The sequence below is a fragment of the Filicampus tigris genome, chromosome 10 (genome assembly GCF_054856515.1).
Source record: "Filicampus tigris isolate MCC_2025a chromosome 10, RoL_Ftig_1.0, whole genome shotgun sequence".
Classification (NCBI taxonomy): Eukaryota; Metazoa; Chordata; class Actinopteri; order Syngnathiformes; family Syngnathidae; genus Filicampus; species Filicampus tigris.
Window position 1 is genome coordinate 23,174,235 of NC_141226.1, and position 24,344 is coordinate 23,198,578.

General features: G+C 39.8%; 1 protein-coding gene across 1 annotated transcript; it reads left to right on the plus strand.

Moving 5' to 3' along the window:
- Positions 1-3,493: 3,493 nt before the first annotated feature.
- Positions 3,494-23,060, plus strand: LOC147141417 (solute carrier family 25 member 36-A-like). Its single transcript, XM_086043410.1, has 7 exons — positions 3,494-3,931; positions 5,322-5,486; positions 9,125-9,202; positions 12,387-12,487; positions 18,173-18,239; positions 18,326-18,615; positions 19,089-23,060. Exons 1-7 carry the CDS (start codon positions 3,891-3,893, stop codon positions 19,280-19,282), a joined length of 936 nt encoding a protein of 311 aa, XP_085899536.1. The 5' UTR covers positions 3,494-3,890; the 3' UTR covers positions 19,283-23,060.
- Positions 23,061-24,344: the final 1,284 nt, after the last annotated feature.

Sequence of the window (24,344 nt, forward strand, 5' to 3'; positions counted from 1 at the left end):
ATAATATTTAATTGACTGCACCTTTCGGGAATATAACCTCTGCCTCGTCTTTGGAGGAGCACTTAGGCCTTTTATACGACTGTATTTTAATGTAAGCCATTAAGTTGGTACTTGGAGACCTTAGCATTTATGAAGGTGATACTAGTTTGAAAACCTCTGAGCTGAACAAAATCTATTTTAGTCTCAACTGCCTTGACCTCATTGTATGCCCTGCCTTATTCCCTTTGTACCCAAACACTGATAAAAGTACACACTCACCCTGCACAATATTGCACATGTCCCATACGCATATAGACCCACATCCGTCCGCACATACATGCATGCATGTGTGTTTGCGTTTAGCCGCCCCACTCCTCTGTTCGGTCAAAGTTCAACAGGAATCATGAGATACCACCTCTCGGGAGAATATCATGAGACATCTGTTAGTGGACTTTAACATGGACGGAAGGGCACATGTACACGAGGCATTTTCACATCAACTAGGAGATTTAACCGATGAGATGACTTTATAATGCGCACTGTGTTTAGTGCAGTTTTGGTGAAAGGGTAGTTATATTTTTTCACCGCAAAAATAGACGATTACGTAGACGGGAAAAAATGGGCTTCCGACTATGCTTAGTCGGACTATTTCTTTAAGTTTCCCGTCATTCAGCTGACATGGATTTGAGAGCAAACACGACGGCTTGATTTTTCACAGTTTTGTCAATAACACTCTTCTCTGTGGTGTATCAAATTCAAAAGACACGTTTTTTTTTTTTATCACTTGACGGGGACTTTAACATTCATTTCCTCGTCACAAGGTCGCTGGTTGTGGCTTCATGTCACAAGAGTGAAATGCGTGACATGCATAAATCGAACTATTTTCTCTGGCACAATACACTGGATATCAAATTAATCGGAAATATCGCCGAGATTAACAGATTAACACGAAGATCATGAGTCAGTTATGGCTTTGGACATTTGGGGAAAAAAGGAAGGAATGATTGCATAAGTTATTCACAACGGTGGGTTTTCAATAACTGTATAATTCACTGCTGCAGTTCAGTCTTGTGATCTTTAAAAGAGTTCCCATGGGAAGCAATGCAAGGTAGTTACTAGTAAATATATTTTGGGTGTTCCAACATGACTTCAGCTGCTTGTGCTCCACTTTTCCATTAGAGCATAGATTTAAGGAAAAGAAAAACATACTAGGTGTTCATTTACTATGCCACAAAGTCATGGTTAGATACTTTATGTCTCACATATTCAAGGCGCAAATGGAGACATCATCTCAATCTCACATTTCAAATACACAATTCTGCCATGCCATCTCTCAACTCTAAGGCAGTTACAGGCAGTAGAGGTACTTAAATAGCGCCCTGTTTGAGAACCCACTTTGGCCATAAACACAAGCACACACACGCAAACACAAAAAACTCACAGTAGCAGACCTTACATTTTCTTTAAAATGTATTCAATTCTGAACTAATAAAAAAAATATAACAGCAAAGAACTATAGGAGATTTATACAACAATCTTGCATTCCCCGAGTGAGGATAAAGCGGTACAGAACTGGATGGATGGATGCACAAAAACTAAACAAAAAAACTTAAAGCGGAAGTCAACCCAAGCATTTTTTTTCCAGGAATATGCTCTATGCAGGCCCACTAGTTGAAATACCACATTCTGATTAATATTGCATTTGTGGAATATGAGTTTTTGTCCATCTCAGGGGGCGGCCATTTTGTCATGACTCACCTGTTTTCTGAAGCTGAACCATGAATGGTCGTTACCTGAGCCCTGAGCAACTGTGATGTCATTTTCAGTCGACAGAAGTGACAAAATGGCCGCCCCCAGAGATGGCTGAAAACGAGTGGATTAACTCTTATTCCACAAATGCAATATTTATCAGAATGCCTTGTTACAACCAGTGGGCTTGCATAGAACATATTCTTGAAAAAAATATATGTTTGGGTTAAGTTCCTCTCATAATTTCAGTCACTATCTTACACTACACTACAACATGAATTATTACAATGAATGATAGTTGCAATCGACACTGTAAACATGATTAATCAATCAATCATCCAAACAAAGCAAGTGGTAGTGATTTTGATTTACATTACATTGGCACATCTGGGACGCCTACAGTCGTTAATCTGTGTTCACAGTACACATAGCTCCTACAGCATTCAATCAAGAGTTTTTGATCATGAGACTAGCATTCCATTTGTAATTTTAGACATGACACGATAGAATGCGAATGCTGAAAACGTGCACATGACTTCAACTTGCGATACTCTGCTGTCAATTACAAAACTGTGTGGACCCATTCAGTGGCATTATTGAATCAGCAACTAACTATTCTGAGCGTGAGTATGTCAGCTGATGTGACTGGTTAACGTAACTCGTGAATTTATGTTGCCATTTAAGGTCAGTTCAGTTCAAATAAATGATATCTTGCGACACGTTCATTATGTTTGTTTTATGCACTTTTTGAAAATGATACACATAACATCCATTCATGCATTTTCTATATCTCATCATCATGAGCGTCGCAGGTGACTGACGAGCGAAAACCCATGCTAGCACGGGAAGAACATGCTAACTAACGCCACACAGGAATGCAGCAGCCCAGATGGGAACCTCCTAACTCAAAACTGAGAGGTAGATGATTAAGATGGCCGGCTGCCACTGTGGGGGACCAACAGAAAGATATGGGCAATGGACCATCCGCACACAACATCTTCTGGACTCACGTGGTGTGCCTGAGCAAGACACTGACACCTTGAACTGCACTTTTTATAGTCCATTTATAGAAAATTGTACTTCCAAGCTATAGATTCAGCAATACTCGCTGTCACGCAAAGATGTCGTTTCACAAATGTGGGGTCGTATTCATTTCAAACAGTGTTGTCCTCTCCTATGCTCAAAAGAAAGCACCTTTTCACCTTGCACCTTGACCCGATGAGTTTTTCTACAAAAGTCAATTAAGGAAGTAATGTCTTAAAATTGATTCTGTACTTAACCAGTACTTAACCAAAAACCGATGGAGAGACTTTAAAACTGGAGCGATGTGCTCGAACCTTGGAAAGGAAGGACTCATTTTAGATTTGACATTCCAAAGAAGCCTGATGATTGGCTACAAAATATTTTGCTGACCTTAAGCTGCATCTTGCGGACCTCCAGGGGTCCGGGCAGCCCAGTTTGAGAACCAGTGGTTTAGTTCACAATGCAATGGCTGTGACTCATGCAATGAAACGACTGCTACGCTACTTCAAAAACTGTTTTTTTAAATAAAATTATATCTGAATTATTTTATATTATTTATACTGTACCTCAAATTTACACCTGTATCTAGTCCTTTAAGATATAAACAAAAGGTTCATCGGTTTAATAATTGAATTGATGAGCATGTGAACAGTGCGTGATGCGGGCGTAGCAGACATGACATCACGGACCGATTGACCAATCACCGGCCGTGTTTGCCAGCCTATGAAAGTACAGCTAATACTATGAGCTCTGCCCTCTTGCAGCAGCGAACTAAGCAAAGGACAGAATCCGGACGAGCAAGTGGATGTTACATATAAACGTCTGTTGGAGCGGACACTTGCTCTCAAACGAATACGCTCGGCGGTGGCTCGCACCATCTTGTGTGCTTTATTTCGGGGAAAAGAAACTAGCAAGCTAGCGCTGAGAAAAGAGACATCGAAGCAGAGGGCCCCGAGTGGCGTGCAAATCGCCTCGCCGCGGGATCATCAACAACCGTCGTCGTTGTGTCCAATCTACGTGTGCATCCTCACGACGGCAAACAAACATCCACGAGAAGACACACGGAACGACAACCAGCGTTTTTTTGTGCTCCTCTGCCGCAGCTCTGAGGTTTGCTGCCTGGCAGAGTATGCTAAATAATGAGCCAAAGGGACACACTGGTTCATTTGTTCGCCGGGGGGTGAGTTCCATAACATCTCCGGACATCGGTGATATTAGGCTTTTAAATCACGCCGTAGCGCAAGTATCGCTCATTTAATACGATTACTTTGGATTATTTACTGTAATTAGGATACTGTTTTCGTAGCGGTGCGTTTAGTTCACTTGTCATAATCCTTGTCATATTGAAAGAAATTACAGTAAAGAGTGATTTGGCTTGACTTTTTTATTCTTTAAATGGCCGCACTTCCGGCGTAAACAAAAATAAAACGTAAAAGGCTTTTACTCTGAAAGGCGTCGTGTGGTTAGCTTGAATGGGAGTAGTGCAATGTCACTGTATTTTTTGTGGGGTATTGGCAGGATATCTATCTAGCGATCTAGCTATCTACAGTATATTGCCACGCACAATCGTATATTGCCAAGCACAATCGTGATATAGACAAAGCTGCGCGACATTGAGACAAACGCCCTCAAATTCCTTCAATTAGCTATTCTGCAGACAGGATTGACGGCCTTTCATTAAAGACAATGACCAAGCCAGGTCCTCTTTTTCCCAAGTATTGTAGCTATTGTGTTTTCTTTGCTCTCATCTTCACACAAACCCATTGGAATTTAAAGACAGCGATTTGATGACAAAGCACCTCAAGGGTGAGACCTCACAGGGAAATGTAGCTAGAGGTAAGAGCAGTATCTCATTTTTTTCTTGTTCAAGTGAGCTCACGCTCCCTGCACATGCAGCAGTTAACATTGCTCTGAAAACTCGGCTAAAGGTCACCGCTGCCTTTACTTGAATGTGGGTCGGCCCCGTGAAAGGTAAATATAGCTGGTGCTACTATGAAGAGAGTGCACTTTTTCTGCCAACTGCATAGAAGTCAACACACGACACCGTTTATTTTCATTCATGTAACCTAATTTCAATTAAAAGAGCATTGCAGGACTTCCATCGATTCTGTCGTTTTTCATAAGAATGTACATTTAGAGTTATTTGGTGAAAGCAGAGCGAATAAGCAATGTCTTATGTTTTTAATGCAGGACATTGTTTACTTCTTAATGATGGGTTCAGTGAAGGTCAGAGCAACCCGATCACTAGTTTAGCGAACTCATTTTGTGTCTTACATCGTGCGCACGTAAATAACAGTATAGATCATCACATGACCTAATTTTGTCCCATTAGAAATAGTTTTTTATTTAGCTATGGTGTCTTCACACTAAACTGTAATTCAGATATGTGCCTTGCTTATCACGAATGTTCCTAAGCAATTACAACTGTTTGGATCTTCCATTTGTCAGTTATAATTACTTTTAAATGCTAGTACACAATTTTCACACACATCCACCCCTCCCCCCAAATTGTCCTGCTTTGTCTTACCCTGGTTTCCACCCTCAACGTTGTCTCTTGGGTTTCTTTACAGATGTGGGGGTACAGTGGGGGCTATTTTGACGTGTCCTCTGGAAGTGGTGAAGACCAGACTGCAGTCGTCCTCTGTTACACTTTACATCTCTGCAGTTCAGCTCAGCACCGTAAACGGAGCCAGCGTTGCCCGTGTCGCTCCACCGGGGCCTCTGCACTGTCTCAAGTAAGGATAGTGATATCAAATGTCACAAAATAAATGAGTGGGAAATGTGATCGCATAAAATGTGCCTAAATGTGTTATTGCAACTATAAAATTGACACTGGTAGGCAAATACTAAGTAAAATTGTCCTGAATTCATATTATTAATTGACTGATTCTGAACATGTTTAACTGCTTTTATCCTGGAAAATAAACAACATAGGCATTAAAAAGTATTCAGATGCAATCCACTGCTAATATAGCGTAAATACTTAGTATTGGGAAATCGTGAGGTTTGTGTTAAAGCAGTATAATATAATGAGTAACACAATCAGAATCATCTTTATTAGTCAAGCATGTGAAAAACACACAAGGAATTTGTCTCCGGTAGTTGGAGCCACTCTAGTACTACAGAAACTCTACCAAAATATACAGTGTATATTTTAGGATATAAACAAGTAGCGTGTCATTAAGTGTCAGGTGTTAAGTACTGGTACATCGACAAATGTCCAAAAGACACAGGGTCCTTGAGCAAAGTGTCCAGTTTTGCGGTAATACTGATACAATGACCATTGTGCAAATGGTTGTATGCGTTAAAAAGCTTGAACTGAGCCGAGTAAATGTGAACATCGCCATTACAATTCTGTGATAGAACTGAAGGAACTTTTCACACAAAGCTCAACTTCAAAAAATAATTAGCTCCCCAAGAACCGACGTAATGACCAACATTAAAATACATATATACATATAAAATAAATACGTATAAGCCCCATGCTAGGTTGTCTTGGTCAAAGACGGGGCAGAACTTTTATTCCTAAAAAAAGTATATTTAATAATATTGTGAGCCACTGTAACATGTACATTTTTTTAACATTATCATTGTGCTTAAATAATGGAAATTTAAAAAACTGTACTCAATGATTTAGTTATAAATTTATTGCACATGCATGTTTAATAAAAACGTTACCTAAATAAATGTTTGAAAACAAACTACTTGAAGATTAAATACAAAGGTATGGTACCTAAACATTAAACACAGCTGAACTGTACTTAACAAATGTACTGCCCTGGATTAAAAAAACAAAACAAAACAAAAAAAAAGCCACCGCAACATGCACAGTTTGAACACTTATTTCAGTGATTCTTTGGCATACCACTAGAGGAAGCCAGCATAGCACGAGTGGTACTTGCAACTCACTTTGAGAATCACCGCAATACGATACGTCACAACACTGTAATAAACATTGCTTGTACTCGATTGAATCTTTCCCCGATTACACAGTGTGGTTGATAATTGTCATAATTAACTTTCATTAGAGTTTTGTCTTTTCCGACAGTGATTTATGTTGTATCATCAATTATTTTAATTAATGTTATAATTGAGTCCAATAGTATTTTTTTTTATCACTAATTTAGTCTTAAACATTTGAAAAAACACATAATATTGCTAGAAGATGTTGCCGATTAATCAAGACATGCACTTTTTATATGGCTTAAATTGTGACCCGGCGATAATGGAGGGTGAAAGAACATTGACATTCATTAACTAATTCAGTAAACATTCACTGCAATTATATTCTCTGGCAACCAATTTCCACTGTGCTTGTGTTTAACACATTATGTAATACTGTGATAATATGTATACAAGCTTTCATTGCCCAGGTTCAATATTTTCTAACTAAGGGATCTCTCTAATGTTTATTTTATTTCACAGATGTTTGCCTCAATACACCACAATTCAATCTGTACTGAGAAAACAGAAAACCTTCTTTCACAATAGGTTTTTCCTTTACTCGGTAGCAACAGACAGACCATTTTAGGTGAGCCGGAGGATCTAAATTACCAATAGGTGTGATTGTGCCTGTTTGCTGGTTGATATGTGCCCTGTGAATGATTGGCAACCGGTTTGTGGTTTACACTTGCCCAAAGTCAGCTAGCTCACTCGTGACCCTAAACAGGAGAAGCGACCAAAAATGGTAGGATTTTAAGAAATTTGCAGTGCAAGGACATTGCTTTGCTGCGCATTTTGGTTTTTTTCTTACAGCCACAAATAAGTGACTTGTTCAGCCACGAGCAGAAACCTCACACCACTGTTGCAGAGCAGAGCAGACGAGAATAGAGTGATTGGTTGGAACGGGAATAGGAAAAAAAAATGTTTTGAAAGTAGGTCAACATGCAGTGAGTGGAAGCCTTGTTATGCTATTTCACGATTTGGGTTGTGCAACTGTGCGTAACAGTTTTACTCTCAACCCTCACAGAAGGATATCATTTCAAATCTTTAAATCATTCCATTTTTGTAACTTGACGCATGTCAAAATAAACACCACTCTAAAGGTGCATTTTAGAAATAGCCAAAATAGGCAAACATGTAGCATTTTTCCACACTTTGCACTGCATGGTACTCAATGAATCCAGAGAGTTGTCATTACACTACTGTAAAGGTCACCAGCGCAAAGTTGACTGCCACCTTATTTATTTTGGGTGTCTGAGTGTGTTGATAGTGGCCTTGTAAATATCCACCTTTACAGAATGTGAAAGTCCGTGGCGCGCTGCCCTATGAGTCATAATTTAGTGTTCCATCTGTCTTGAAGGGATCACATTCTATCTACATTTACCAGAAAACAGAGCTGTAGTGCCAAATGCAATAACTTTTGGCTTTATTTCCTCACGACTTCATTACTAATTATCAGAGCTAGGCACTTGACCATTTTTTGCCGGTCCGGCCGCGAACCTCCACCATTGACTTGGGTACCCTTCCGGCCGCGACCCTCCGGCCATATCCATAAATGTTGTCGCCCCCCCCAAAAAAAAAAAAACAGCGTCCGCGATTGACGTCGCTGCGGGAGAGACTCTAACGGCAGAGGCTTTTAAAAGATCATTAGCTGTCTAATTAACTATTCGAACCCGCTGTGGACACGCTTCAAATGCGCCAGTAGTGCTTATCCAACTGCGTGTGCTTGCTTGCAGTGCGAGGCCCGGGGTTGGATTTGTCATATTGTATAATTATTTGGGCCCAACAGATGGCCAGAAGTCGCAGTCAAGTTACTTATTTATTTTCCAGACTTCCCCTCCTTCCCGGCCTTCAAAATAAAAGCACACCAGCAAACCACTATACACTGCAGGTTTACTTTGGCGTATTTCCGAAAGTAGGGAACGCCAGAAAAAGTGCATGAACTCCACCTTGATGTGCTAGCGTCTGAATATACTCGTGGACACAAATTGTTTTGAAACAAGTCGGGGGGCGTCGCTTCAAAAAAGAGAGCGACAACAATGCATATCGTGCCTGCTACGACCATAACGGGACCGAGATGACTAGACGATTCATTTAATTTTATTGCGAAAACGATCTGGAAGGTGGCGGCTAAGGGAGAACGTGGGTAGGTAAATTCTTTACACACACAACGCTGCCAAAGCAGTTTTGCTTTGCAGCAGTTTTGCAACGATCTGCGTGCTGCGTTCTGCGTTCGGAGGGTCCGACCGGTCCGGCCCAGGGACGGACTGCCCAGCTCTGCTAATTATGCACTTGATATTAAAACAGGAATGCCTGCCATTTTATATGGTTCAATGTTTTGGATCGATGTTATGCCCTACAGCTAATCACATACACATGAATGGAAAATATAGCTGGTGCGTTTATTAAGTCAACTGTTTTCTCTCTGCAGGTTAATCTTCGAGAGAGAGGGACTGCGGTCACTCTTTAGAGGACTGGGACCCAACCTTGTTGGCGTGGCACCTTCGAGGTACAATCACTATTTAGCACACTCTAGCTCTGTGCTATTATAACTGTTATTTGCGGCCAAAACAGGACAAAGTACTTTTTTCTGGTTCCGGTTACTGGAGGAGCCCTGACAATATGAATGTATGAATAAATGATATGTGGTACATGCATTTAACTTTTGTCCCAAAAACACCAGCGATTAAGAGAAGAACATTCTAGCAAGTTGGGGTTCAAACCATCATGTCACCTCGCAGGTATCGAAGTTATCGCTGCACACGCAGAAAGTCCATGAACCTGTTTTCCGGTTTGGTCGCGTGACTTTCCGCATAAGGCTCATTGTGCACTGTTTCCAGGCTGCCAAGTGCGTTATCTTGCTTTTATGATGTCTACAGCAAATGTAAGAGCCAAAGGTCAGATGAATTATTCTTCAGTTTGCCAGTTAAATTGCAATTATAAACCTGCACTATTCTTGGGAGATAAGGACTGAGCCCTGAATAGCGGAAAAAAGTGCAAGTAGTTTACACTTTCAGGAAAAAATGTGGATAATTGCCTATATTAATAATTTAAACTGTAAATATGCTACACAGTATGATCTCAAAACATTGAAATAGTTTAAAGTCGCAAATGGTGCCGCAATACATGTAGACAGACAATATCACAGTAACTTCATGCCCCGCGAAAAACAAGAAAATATTTTGCACCTTATTGAGTCACTGTGAGTAGTGACTCCTTACTAGTAGAACCTTTTATTGTAAAGAAATGTTTTTACTTGACTTCCCCTGTAATTGTTTACATTCTACTTAATTTATTGCCTTATGCTTATGTTTTAGTACAATATTTGAGTGTTATTTTCCTTCTTGGAAAAACACATTACAAAATACTTTGTTGTGATTTTTGGTGAGGCCGTAACCGATTAATCCACTTCAATGGGGAAAGAACGATAAAACTGTTTTGAGTTATGAGCATGGTCACAAAAAAATCTTTGCCATCTTGTTGGATCTTAGACTGTAACAAAAACAGCAAATAGGTGAGCTCTGGCTCTTAAACACAAAATTGGCAGCAAATATGAGCAGTTGACTAACCAGTAGGAATGCAATTAGGTTTGCCCAGTGATTTAAAATGTCCTGCTTAGAAATGGTTAAAAGTGAGCTGTTTCTTCTCTCTGAGCCTGGTCAGTCAAGGTTGCATAACCGCCTGACGTCAGCCTAAGCCTTTCGAAAAACTGCAACAGAAGGTGCTGGCCAGCTGCGGCACGGCCGTCATGTGACTGTTGTATTATCACAGTGAGCAGTTCCTTTAGTGAGGCAGTTGTTCGTTGTATCTGATCCCGGACCTGTTCAGTTTGCTCTCACTGCTACTTGCCTCAGTTCGCAGTCCCCTACAGTCCCTTGTGTGATATATTTTAAAAATAGAAATAATATTGGTCCAAATATTGGCATTTTACACTCTCAGTTTAACACGCAATTGAGGCACTTAGAGGGAAAATGTCAGATGACATTACTTCAGTGACTTTCAGTTTTGTGGAAAATTCATTGAAACAGTTGACAAGGGGATGGTTAAACATGTTTTGAATGTAGTTTATGATTTTGAAGCATTCAGCAGAGTTCAAATTTATGGCAAGTATAATATATACGGGTATAAATTAAGGAGACGGGCAGTAATTTGCAGGCGTATTTGCTGTTTTCGCAGAGGATAAAGAATATATGCCTGTGAGTACTGTTATGTTGTCTGTCTGCTGCACCCTTTATGTTCAACTAGCTGTGGCTTAAAGCGTTATAACATTGCAATATTGATGGTAGTTTTGCTGGCACCGTGTTTTGTATTGTGTGTTAGCATTGCGCTAGCTAAATTTCATCAGTGAAAGTTACGTGGCTGTTTTAAGTACACAACATGCAAGTCATGTTTACCGTATTTTTCAGACTATAAGCCGCTACTTTTCCCCTAGGTTTTGAGCCGTGCGGCTTATATAAAGGAGCGGCTATTCTGCGGATTTTTCTTCCGCCGCTAGGGGCGCTCTAACCGGAATTACAATACAATTGCCATTAACTGGATGTTACTGCAGGTGGAGGAGTTCCAACAGGCGAGGGCGCTATGCACTAGGTTAAGCGGTAGGCGTTGCAATGGGTGGTATGTGCAAGTAGGGTGGACGTTTAGTTACAAACTGGCTTGGCAGCGGGCAGTGAAATGAAGATAAGTAAAAGGCACTGTTAGGAAAGAATCTGTTCCGGTACGTAGCTGGACATTTACAGTTCAAAATCGTTCTGTAAATGCAGTATCATATCTAATTTTTCAACATGGATAGGTGCGGCTTATATATCGGGTTTTTTCATTATTATTTTCGGCTCGTATCTTGAATAACTCATAAGATGGTCACTCGTAAGTCCAGGTACCACTTGACTGTACATATTGTAGCTTTCTTCCTTGGCCCATATAGTTTTAATGTATTGCACTGAGATTGCTGTACCTGCTGAGTTGAGCTTTGGTGGGGTTCGATGCCTCGCTCAAGGGCACCTCTGCAGTTGTCAAGTTGCTATTTCTTTTGTTTACGGACTATAGAGCAGCTTGCATTATACATTACTTATTAAGTAAGAGAGATACGCATTCAGGTCAGCGTGAGCAAATTGACGTGCTCACGTTTCAAAACAAGGGACAGTGAAGAGAGGTCGCTGGGTTTCAGTGCACCCAGCAGAAAGGTTGAGGAAATCCACTCAGTTATATTTTTTGCCATGGTGCAGCTTATATCAATAGTTAAAATGCCTCTAAAGCTGATTATGTATTTCAATAGTTGGACACATAATGTCAAAACAGTACTCATGCTGACGGCAGCAAATGAGTTCCAGTAGGATTCAAAATTTCCGCTTCCTGCTACAGAAAAGTTTTTCTTTTTAGTTTAAAATGGCTTAGCTTAATTAGAATCTTGCGTCGCATTGTGACCAAAGGTAGACTCTGGTTCAGTTATTGCCCCTTTTGGTAAAAAGGTAAAAAATAAATCCTTGTTGTGGCGCATGCTACAGAAGGTGGCGGCAGTGCACCAAAAGTATTCACCAACCGCCACAAGAAAGTCCAAGAAATGGAAGGACGAGAAGTAGTAATCATGACAACTGTGTCACATATGCTAGCTTGCTAGTTTAGCATGCGGCAAAAAATAAATAAATACCTTGGAATCAATGTTTGGACTCTTGATCTCATACCCTTATTTACCATAGGGCGATCTACTTCGCTGCCTACTCAACAGCCAAGGAGAAGCTGAATGGCGTTCTGGAGGCGGACTCCACGCAGGTGCACATGGTGTCTGCTGGAATGGCAGGTAAACCAGGTTTCCCCCCTCCCTTGTCTGTTTGTTTGTCTGTCTGGATAGCTTGCTTTCTGGCAGTCAGTCTGCCAGAGAATTGTCTCTCGATGATGGGTTTATAGACAGAAAGCCCAAAGTGTGACAGAATTACTCCCTCAGTATTCACCAGATGAATTATTTTTCCTTACATTGAATTTTGCTCACTCCCCCTTTCACCCCTCAGTCATATACATGTGTGCGTTCATCACAAATGTACACCTTCATTCATATTCAAAGAATGCTAAAGCTAATAATATCTATAAATTGGTTTTTACTTACACAAATATATAAAAAGGAGTGTACCAGAAAGCACAATTTAAGACTCTCAGGATCATACAAAAGTCTGTTATTGTGATATAAAAAAAAAATATATATATATATATATATTTCATGTTGCTTTCTAAAATCATCTCTTATCTAAAGTCAAGTCTGAAAAAGGCATGTAAAAATAAAAGGTATAGTGGAACCTTAAAGATCAAACTGGTACTTTTTATGCAATAGTTCTATACAAGTGCCATTTATTAGTTCGCAGTACAGTAAGTAAGCGACAACAAATGATCATTTATTTAATCAGTTATTTGGTTCCGCCAATACAAGTAATTCTTTAAACAGTAGTGTGAGCCATAGATTTAGCCTTTAGTGTAAAATGTTAACTAGCATCAACGTTGATTTAAGAAAAAATAAAAAATAAAAATAATTAAACCAACTGTCACAGAGAGCGTTAGATTAGTCCACGTCAAGTCACGTCACGCTATTACATCATTTTGTGGGCATTCCATGACAAGCAGCCGTTACACTAAGTTGTGCGGAAAACCAAAATGAAGCCAATTGGCGTGTGACGACTGTGCACTCGTTAGCAAGCCACTGTAACATTATGCACAGTTTGTGGTACCACTAGAGGTAGCCTGTGTAGTGGTGCTCGTATCATCAGTTGAACTGCTTCAAATGCTCACCGAAATGATGTCCCACTGGATGTTCTCATGTCTTGCCTTATTACATCTTTGCCACTTTCAAAGGCATATTTTCCCTGAAAACTTCAGTTCATTTTCCAAATGTTTGAAATTTGAGGTTCCACTGTGCCATCGCTATTTATTGTGACTGGAATCTGCAGACATTTCTTTCACTCAGATGGTACAACAGTAAATCAGTGGGTGATGACTTTGCTGGCCTGCATTACTGACTCTATATAGTGCAACTCTGCCTTGTGCCAGTACTAACATCGACACTAATATGCAGTGTGTGTTTGGTGCTATTAGGAAAACACCGCAAGGTCCTCGAAGTTTAGGTTGTGCTTTTAAGAAATTCTTTAAAAAAAAAAAAAAAGAAAAAAATCATTTCTCATTTCCTACTTTTTTTTTTTTTTAAACCATCATCCTTCCCTTTTTATTTCATTCTTGCTTTCTTTATTTATTGAGTAATTAATTACTTTGAGGCCTCTTAAGAGGGCTCTAAATGGTTTTTAACATCCCAGTTGTTACTTATACAATGTGGTCTGGGCCCCCTTCTTTGCTCTGTCTGTATAGAGGAAAGAGCACGGCCCCCAGTGGTCAACAGGGGCCCCTGGCACTCGGGCGGACACGTCAGGTAGCACCTCATTTCATTACACTGGTATGATGGTGATTTCAATTAGTATTAGTGGCTTTTAATTGTAATGATTATAGCATTGCTTCTGGCAATGTTTTAGCTTCTGGTCTATATTTTCCTCTGTTGCTTTCCCTTAGCATTCTGTTACCTCTGCAGTAATAGTTAAGTAAAAACACCTCTATATATATATTTTTGTTTTTGTTGTTGCTGAGCACAAAAGAAATGCTAACCTTGTCACTGATTACAGAACTTTAAATTCCTGATGCTCCATTTTGTCTTAATTTACGATTATGTTGTTGAGGGACAATTGGCGTTTTTGCCAAGATGCAGCCATATCATTTCACATTTCACAACACTGCAACAGTTCTCTTTTGAATACACAAATGCAAGCTTGAATGTGCCAAGCAAAATGCGAGCGTGCACAGAACTAGTTGGCAATTTTAATCTGCTTAATACTTCCTCTTTTCTTATTACACACAACATTTTGGTATGGCTGTGCCTGTATTTAAAGTACATCCAACTCCAACTGATGCACAGTACCAAGATCTTTCATTTGAATCTCATTTTGTAGGCTCATTTTAAATTTGTTTACAGGTGCTAGTTTTGTAAAGTGATTCTACCCCTTTGACGTAGGCTACAGGCTTTTTCGTGCATGAAGACTTCCCAGTTTATACACCAGACATATATCCCTTCCTGTTTGCGATTGAAACCATATTGCTCTCCACAAACCACAGTAAAGGATGTCATGCGCCTTTAGAAAGATTAGTATAGTATAAGATTCAGCCGCATGTTTACTTGAACATAGGGTACCACAGTAACTGGAACTTTATCTGAAAAAGAAATATTTAAATGCATGTTGCAACAATGTGCACAGTTAGTTCAATCATGAGATTTGAGCTAATTGGTTGCGCTTGGCACATCTCAAAAGAAAACAGTGGTACCATGACTTATTCATTTAATTCATTGCGTCACTAACCTCGTAGCCCCCCAAAAGTCAAACAAAAACAAATGTTACGAGTTTTATTAAAGATAAGCATTGTACTATAATGTTTTCTAAAGTGTCATTAAGATGAAAATCACACACACACTGTAGTACAGTGATTCTAATGCCGGTGTTTACAGTAAACCTCTCCTGTTTTTTCCAAACTAAATGATCATCTCACAGTATACACCATAATCATGCCCAAAGATGTACATTATAAAATAATTGCACTTTCTGTGGACTTAAAAAGCAGGATTGGAGAAAATGTGACATTCAATAATCTTCAACAAAAACTCGGCTCTGCTGAAATAGTTCCTGTTTTCGTTCTTCTTCTTTCAATTTTACACCGTCAGACCAATAACACCCAAAATAAATGCGAGGCAGAACAAAATAACGAACTGCACACAAACAATCTGCGGAATAGCAGAACTGCAGATCTGTAAATCACGATGGAGGTGGGTTTGCCGGTCATTTCTTTGTTTACGTGTGCCTTTAAGGGGCATGGCCTAGTATGTGACATTTTGAGCCTGGAGTCGGTCTCATCGTCCGTTTGCTCGTTGTTGGCGTCTCCCCAATGCTCCACGTGAGTGTTTTCATTTTGTATTTATATGTTTGACTCTTACCGGCATTTTTAAAGTTTTAGTCGAGCGGCGGCATATCTGAATCTCGCAACACAGAGCAAAAAAAATCGACCAAGCAACCTCTTGAAACTCCGAAAAGTTGAGGCACTCCAAAGTCAAGGTACCACTGTGTCACGCAATAGATAGATGGAGGTTCCAACTTGAATCAACAAGTTGATCATCAGTTCAGCCTGAGTTGGATTGAATGAGTTCATCATCATCTCATACCTCGAAAGTTGTCTTTTCCTTCTACTTGACAAACTGACAAGGTTAGCATTTCCCCTTTTAGCCAAGGTTTTCCTGTATTATTTAACACAGTATATTACACACAGTAATAGCAGGAAGCTTAAAAATTCTTCTCCTGCTTTTTTTTTTTTTCCATTTGTTGTTCTTGGCCTGGAACCGGAATTTTGATCCGGTTTGCCTCTTTTCCGTCTGCATTTTCTTTGGCTCATCTAATAATGAAGAATAAAGGGTGGGGTTCATTAGTCGCAAAGTGGCACAAACATGCACATTTCCCAGAGGGAGTCATCCCAAAGGGATCAATAAAGTCAAGTCTAAGTCTAAAAGTACTGTAAATGTAAAAACTAAATGGGCATGAGAAAGGGGGCGGGGTTTTGAGTCGGGGAAAGAGGGAACCCTCCATCTATAAAAAGGGTTTTGGGTCGGGTGGGTGGATGTGACTGCTGCTTGTGTGTGACTGTGGTACAGAAAAGCCTGTGTCTATTTTAGGGCTTTACTGTAAAGCTTTCACCCCTGCGTGATTGGGTGGGACATCCCCGCCATCTGAGCCCCCCATATCTGCAGGCTACTAGCTGCAGCGGGGAGGAGCTGGAGGAGCTTTGCCCCTCCCCCGTGAGTACACGCCATAGACGCTACCTTCTACTTCTTCCCTCTTTTTGTCTTCTGCTTCCTCCTCCTCCTCCTTTTCTTTATGTTCTTCTCTCCGACCGACCTGCGTCATCATAGGGCCGTTGTACCGAGATGTTAAATGCGACCGAGGTCCCATTTGCTCTGGTTTAGCTCTTCTGCTAGTGGCATCAGTTGTACTGCACTCCCAAGTTCACAGTAAAGAAAATACACACAATGACATGATTATGCATTTTCAACTTCATTATGAGCGCATATGTTTTGTTTAAGATAGCATACCTGGAAAGAAAGGCAGATGAGGAAACTGCCTATCACTTTTAGGAAATACAAGTCAACTACTTTCAACTCGGGGTTGAACTGATAAATCAGCACTGATGCTTAATGCTTGAAGTCGAGTAACGCAAATCACATGTTTTGGTGTCTTCCATTTGGCCACTTTACAGAGGACTTTGGACTTGGCCCTCTGCCGACATTGCCGGACTGTAACACTCTGCGCAGCGGCGAAACGTCCAGGCAACAAGGCGATACTGTCTTCATACACCTGCATGTGTCCAAGAGTTCAAAAATAAGATGGTTGTGAAAGAGCGTAGCGGTTAGCCTTGCTAGCTTCGGCTTTTCCGATCGCCACTAATCTTAAAAGAGCCATAGCAGCAATACTTTGGGACTGGCGGTGAGCAATGAGGGCAGCGCCATGACTTCATTGCCAAATGTTACATTAAATAATGCACGGACAATGACTGTGTGAACTTGAATGATCGTAGAAGTTGGAGGGAGGATACTGGAGGTTGGAACTAGGTGGCCAAAAAATAGGCCTGTAGCAAGTCTAGCCTCAAATACAGTACAATAAAATTACAAGTGAAATAGAAATGCTGAAACGGAGACATGCGCAAAACACATTATGCAATGCAACACAAAGTGAAATCGGCCGGCTCGTTGAAGAGAAAAATATGCGCTAGGCTAAAAAGGTTTGAAACCGCTGTGCCAAAGTCAACTTGGACTCGACTTTTTATCATATTATAGTCAACTTCAAAAAGTCTTTAGTCGTGGGTATCTCCTCAACACCTTATCTTGCTTCCGTGTGCTGTATCAGGTTTTTGTTGGATGAAGTTGTAACTGTCACTGTAAGTGTCTTGGCGTACTGTACATCTAACCAAGTAACTGCTAAACGTACCACTGAGAGAAGACAAGGCAATGTGATATGCTGTGAAGATTTGTGGGGGGAGACAAGTAATAACACTCAGAGACTATATATCTGTATAAACTTGACAAGTTCTCTCACTCACTAGAAATGAAACTCCTTTAATTTTCCATTCGGCCACATTTCCCACACTGACATGATGACTGAAGATAAATAAAAACAAAAAACATTTGAACATGAACCGGATACAATCCGTGCATGCGTAGCAAAGTTATACAATGCGTTGATGTCAGTGACTCCATTTTTCAAGTCATTTAGTATTGAAGCAAATCCATGAAAAGGTCAGATGACCCTGAGCTTTTGCACTGTCCCGTTTGGTAGTGTAGAATAAACGGTGTTGGGGGATATAATGTCATATTATTTCCAATGGACTCTACGTCTGTCTAAAATTGCATTGCTCTTTTTAGGGTTCACAGCCATCACGGCCACCAACCCCATTTGGCTGATAAAGACCCGCATGCAGCTGGACTCCAGGTGAGATATTTTTTAAGGAGCTTAAAAAGCAGCAGTGGATAACGCTTGTGGTAATGAGTTATTTTTGTCCTGCTTATTGACCTCAGGAACCGGGGCGAACGCCGCATGAACGCGTTTGACTGTGTTCGGCGGGTGTACCAGATGGACGGCCTGCGGGGTTTTTACAAGGGCATGTCGGCGTCGTACGCGGGCATCTCTGAGACGGTTATCCATTTTGTCATCTATGAAAGCATCAAACGTAAGCTGCTGCAGTCGAGGACTCAAACCAGCATGGAGGGCGAGGAGGAGTCCGTCAAAGACGCCTCGGACTTCATTGGCATGATGCTCGCCGCAGCCACTTCCAAGACCTGTGCCACCACCATTGCATACCCCCATGGTAATCAATGCATCTCTTTCTCACTTTATAGAATTACAAAAGGATGTATGGAACTGCATACGTACTAGGCAGAGAGATATTTTATTCATTTTTGTGGTAGTCAACAAAATGAAAACAACCCTCCCAAAAAAGAAATAAAAATAGAACCATAGTGAACATAGTACCTATTAGGGCTGCACAGTATATCTTAAAAAAATATCGCAATCGCGATAAAGATCGCTGTCCTGTGAAAAACACTTATGTCCAATTTTTGAAAAAAAAAAAAAAAATCTTTTTCACGTTAATGCGATGTCTGTAACGCGGAAACACCGTTCGCGTAAAAATAAGAAAAGTGTTTTTCACAGGACAGCGACGACATGTAATATGCCTAACCCGTTTCTATAATTGTTTCTTGTGATCGTGGTTTTATGAAATATTGAGACGAGTTCTTGAATTTCAATATCAACCGTCTTTCCTCCACTTTGAAACTGCAGAGGTCATCCGCACCAGGCTACGAGAAGAGGGGAGCAAGTACCGCTCCTTCTTCCAAACTCTGCTGACCGTCCCCAGAGAGGAGGGGTACCGGGCGCTATACCGCGGCCTCACCACGCACCTCGTCAGACAGATTCCCAACACGGCCATCATGATGTGCACCTATGAAGTGGTGGTCTACCTGTTTGGCCGTTAGCTCCCGCGGCTGTGCTCCTAGCCTCCTTCCACTGTGTACAGACTCAAAAATGTAGGGAAGGAGGAAATGAAGACCAAAGGAAAACCGAAGTAGCTGAAGCGGACCAGCAAAGTTTAAACCGGTAATATATGAAACATGAAAGGAGGAAGACCTTTGGTACCATTTCAACCTCTAGACTGCTAGTTTATGTCCTTAGCTTGTCTGAAGAGATAGATTGCTGAATGTTGCCTTGGATAAGAGAGGTGTTGGCAGAAAGAAATTTGCCAAAACAGAAGGAGCCTCTGAAAAAAATGTTGATGAGCACAATTCAGTGGCCTTAAGTATTGTTTCTACGAGTGATGGGTAAATCGCTGCTTTTCATTCATTGTAGAGAACGTTTCGGAACGGGGAATGCTTGAAGACAACTGCATTTGGCAGGGAGGGTAAGAACAATTGAATCGGGATCGACAAATTTGCCTTCACAAAGGTTATTAAAGATTTTTGGGGGGGGGAACCTATCTTGCAATATTTTCTGAACCAATTTGCTGTTTTTGCGCTCAGGCTAAACAACAGTACAGTGGTGCCTTGAGATAAAGGGGGGATAAAAACAAATCCCGATCATTGTCAAGACTTAACATTGTTTTCAAATAACCAGTTTTAAAGCATCTGTATGGAAAACTAACTTGAGAGTAATTCTACATTTTATTAATACATTAAATACATTTTTTTAAACAAAATGAAGCTAAAATGATGAGCATAGAAAGAAAATTACTCAACTGAAGCCCTACAAAAATGTAGAATAATATAAAATAACACAATGCGCTACTAAAAATGTACCCTTCAGGAATAGCAAATGCGTCTTAAATGGAAAATGTAATCATTTCTAAGTTGTGATCTTACATGGTGTTAACAAAATTGCTACTTTCAAATGTGCATGATGAAAAGATGGCACGATTGATTGCTGCTTTGATCCGGCGGCTGCACGGCTGGTTAGTAGCAGCTAAATTGCTAATGCTAGTGGGAAAGCTGTGCAAACCGCGCTCGCATTTTCACGCTTTCCACATCATCACTTGGGTGCTACTAGCTCTAGTGATTCGGCACAATTGTTGTCTTGCCCATTTTTGAGGACATACCTTGCGCAACGGCTTCACGTCGCTCTGGCGATACCGCCGCACAACTAGCCGATGGTAAAAAAAACAAAAAAAAAACCTAACCGATGGTAAGGAACTTCTCTTGGCAAAATAGCTTAATCTTTGGAGGATAACGCCTTGCCTGCGCATTTATCTACACCCTCGGTCATTGTATACTTATACTTGGTCTTGCTTTTGTTTGTCTTCAAATTGCAACAAAAGTAGAGCCATGATTGGCTGCTGTCGCGCATATTTCCGCCGATGGAGTAAATACGATCACGGCTGTTCACCGCAAAGTCAACATTCTTGATCGCCTGTATTGTGAAACCGAGCCATGATTGGTTGTTACCTGAGCAACTGTGATGTCATTTTCAATTGACAGAAAGTGGCAAAATGGCCGCCCCCTGAGATGGACAAAAATGGGTGGATTTTACTGCTTAACTTATATTCTATTAACGTCAAGAAAATATTTGGGTTGACTTCATCTTAAAAGGGGTATCAATTCTTGCAGATTTTATAGCAAGGGGGCCACTGTAGTTGTAATTTAAAGGGGAGAAATGTCAAATTAGCACTATATGCACATCTAGTCCGGTTTGCCTACGGGGCACTTTAAGAGTCTTGTAGGGGTTGATGAATGTTTGTCGAAGGCTCAATTTCAGACGAGTGGTTTCTTTTTGAAGGAGTATATTGCTTTTTATCAAGTCTCTAATCCCTTATCTTTACACTTTACGACTTCAAGCATTCCCCTTGAAGCACTGGATCCCACAGAAATACAAATACTACTTGAAATGGCCTATCACTCAAACACCTCGTGAAGGATGGGAGAAAATTCTGACTTTCTGTCTGATTTTTTTTTTTTTTTTTGCTTCCATGATCCAGTGCCTGGTCGTGACAATAAGATCTGAATTGAAGGCCAAGTCTTTTATGAAATGTGATTTAAGTGATTAAGAAGTACCAAAATCTTCCAACGTCAAATGAATATATATAGTGGCGGTGCGGGAGAATAGTTCATCCCACCAGAACTAGCGTCATTTGTATAGCTGTATTTGTGTCTCCCACATCGTAGATGCAGATGCTCATTTACGCATCTGCGGTATAGCAACTGCATGTGTAATAAACAACTACTTAAGATTTCCCAAGCCGACACTAACTTTTAATTTAGCGAGAGAGTGTGACCGGGAGTGTGGAAAAGCTTCTGTGTGATATGCGCAGGTGTCATTCCTTCTCCCGCACCACTTCTTCCTTCCTTTGGCTACCAGCCGAGCTGATAACATGCACTTTTGTGGCCTTTTGAAGGCTTGTGCTTTGCATTTTCTTGTGTGGACAGTTGAGTTGTGTACATTGTAAAAGAAGACAAAATGTATATGAAAAACGTATTTTGCGCTACTGTTCTTATAGCAAATATATTGTACAGTATTGAGTACTCAGTAGTTGTGATTCATGCCGTGTGTGTGTATGTGTATGTATGTGTGTGTGTGGGTGGGTGTGCGCGTGTGTGTATATATATATACATGTGTATATATATATATATACATATATATATATATATATATATATATATATATATATATATATATATATATATATAATACTTGTATATGCATATCATTGTTGTTTTTTTCTTTGTCTGCCTACAAGTTGTTGCAACTTTTTTCCCCCCATTTTTGTGCAATTGACATCGATTGTGTTTGACTTTTTTTTTTTTTTTTTTTTTTTTTTTTTTTTTTAAATAAACGCCAAGCATTAATACTTTATGCTGCAGGGCAATTACTTTCGTCACATTTTTGACCGTAAACTTGAGTGGATTTTGTTTTAGTTGCAGTAATGGGTGTTTCTCAGTAAAGTTAGAATGTTGTCATAATTTGTGCTGTTTACATGCTCGTTCTCATGTTCGAGTCTGGGCAATATGCTTATTTGGAAGTGTTATACGGTGTGAGTGTGGAAAGAGTTGTATAATCCTTTTAAATTAATTTAAGAAGTTCTGCAAATGTGAAATCTGTTTCTCAAAAGGATTATCCTTAATTAACCTGACCCCCCCCCAGGTAAAAACAAAGTAAGCACGGCACGGCATCTTATAGGTAACATGGCCTATCTACACTCTTCCCCCAGTGTTTTTTATGCATTCACAATCTACACATAGATTTCGCTATTTCCGTTAAAGAGAACAGAAATGCAAGAAACCAAACTTATTTATGCATGATTTCTCTTGAACACCATTGAACATTTATTGCAGTATTGTCACAGAGGCGCGCAAAGCCCTGCACTGTTACTTGGAATTATTATGGATTTTCTCCCTCTGGTGACATGTAGCCAACACTTACCGGTAGTTGCAAAGTTAAAAAAAAGTCTTTTTTTTTTTTTAAACACCCATGTTTTCCTTAACCACACTAATAGCTATAGCTTTTGTCTTTTGTTCCGTTGTAGTATAATACTAAAGGTCAGTTACCAAATTGTGACATACACAAACTGGACAGGTGCTGATGTTTCGTTTTTATGAGTTGTATTTGAAATTCTCCCTCATTTCTTTGTTTGCAATTGAATGATTTTACCTTGTATGTGTGGACAGGGTGCTAAAGATGTTTTTTTCGTTTGTTTGTTTTTTGGCAGCCCAATCACTTTTTTTTTTTTAATTTGTTACTAAAACGAAAATAAAATGATTGTGAAAATAAGACCTTTGTTTCTTTGTTTCTGATTATTTTTTTTTCAGTAAACGCTTGAACAATTGTTAAGCTTCTATGGTTGAATTCTTGTAAATTAGAATATACAGTATAGGAATCTGCAGTCACCATTTTCTAGTCCTAGCAATTTTGATTGTAAACGTACATTTATGTTGAGTGCTAAAGTCTGAGCAGTGAGTGCATTTCACGAGTATTGCCGATAAGGGGAGCCAGATTTCTTAAAAAAAAAATTACACCGGCAGACGATTCCATCGATGACCTACAGAGTAAAGTTACAGGTCTTAGGGGTCAGCTGCATATTAACATGTGCATGATTGATTTATTTAAATGCGTTCTTTGAGTATGTAGTAATTTAACCATTCACTTATATACATGGTGTAAAAGGTTTGAGAAGAAAAAGACAATGTTCTGAATTTATGAGTAGTGGTCAATGTATCACATCAGAAGCAATCAGTTCAACTGTAATATATTCCATCACTGTCAGACTGCACTAATAATCACTTTTAGTTCATAAATCTCAAACACACTTAGATTATCAGGATGATTACACAGTCATCATCGGTTATTGATGTTAATATATCATTATGTCTATGTAGTATACAGTTAGAAGAGTTATACTGAGTTCTTTATTATTTCTATTCTTTATTACGCTATAAAACAAATGAGTCCATAGATGGTTTCAACAATGAGGGCCTGTTGAATGGCCATCAAGATCACCTTGCCTCACCCCAATGGATATTCTCTTTTGTGGTGTCGATAAGATATATCCAAGATACCCCACAGTTGAGTTATAGCTACACGTCTTAGGTCACATTAGGTGGGAACATTTTTAAATGATTTCTTGATATTCATATTTTATTTTTACGTCACAAAAACCTAGCATTTGAGCAGGGATGTGCAGACTTTTTATATCCACTGTGGGGGCTGCCTTGTTTCTGTTTTTGTAATCATTGCCTGGTGAGCTTATTGTGCGGTTTAACAAGTATAAGCAAAATACTGAAACCATTTCTTGTGTCTGAATTCGTCAAAACTTGTTTATCGTTTTTATTTTTAAAGATTGTATATATGTATTTATTTTCAGTGATAAAAATAAATAAATCAGAAGTTACACACCAGTTTTTATTTTTGGTGTAATTTTGAGCATTGCTGCTGCGGCAGTCCAATTTCCCTCATAGGGTGAATAAAGTATCTATCTATCGATCTGTCTTCTCTCTCTCTCTCTCTCTCTCTCTACGTCCATCCATCCATCCATCCATCTATCTATCTGTCTGTCTG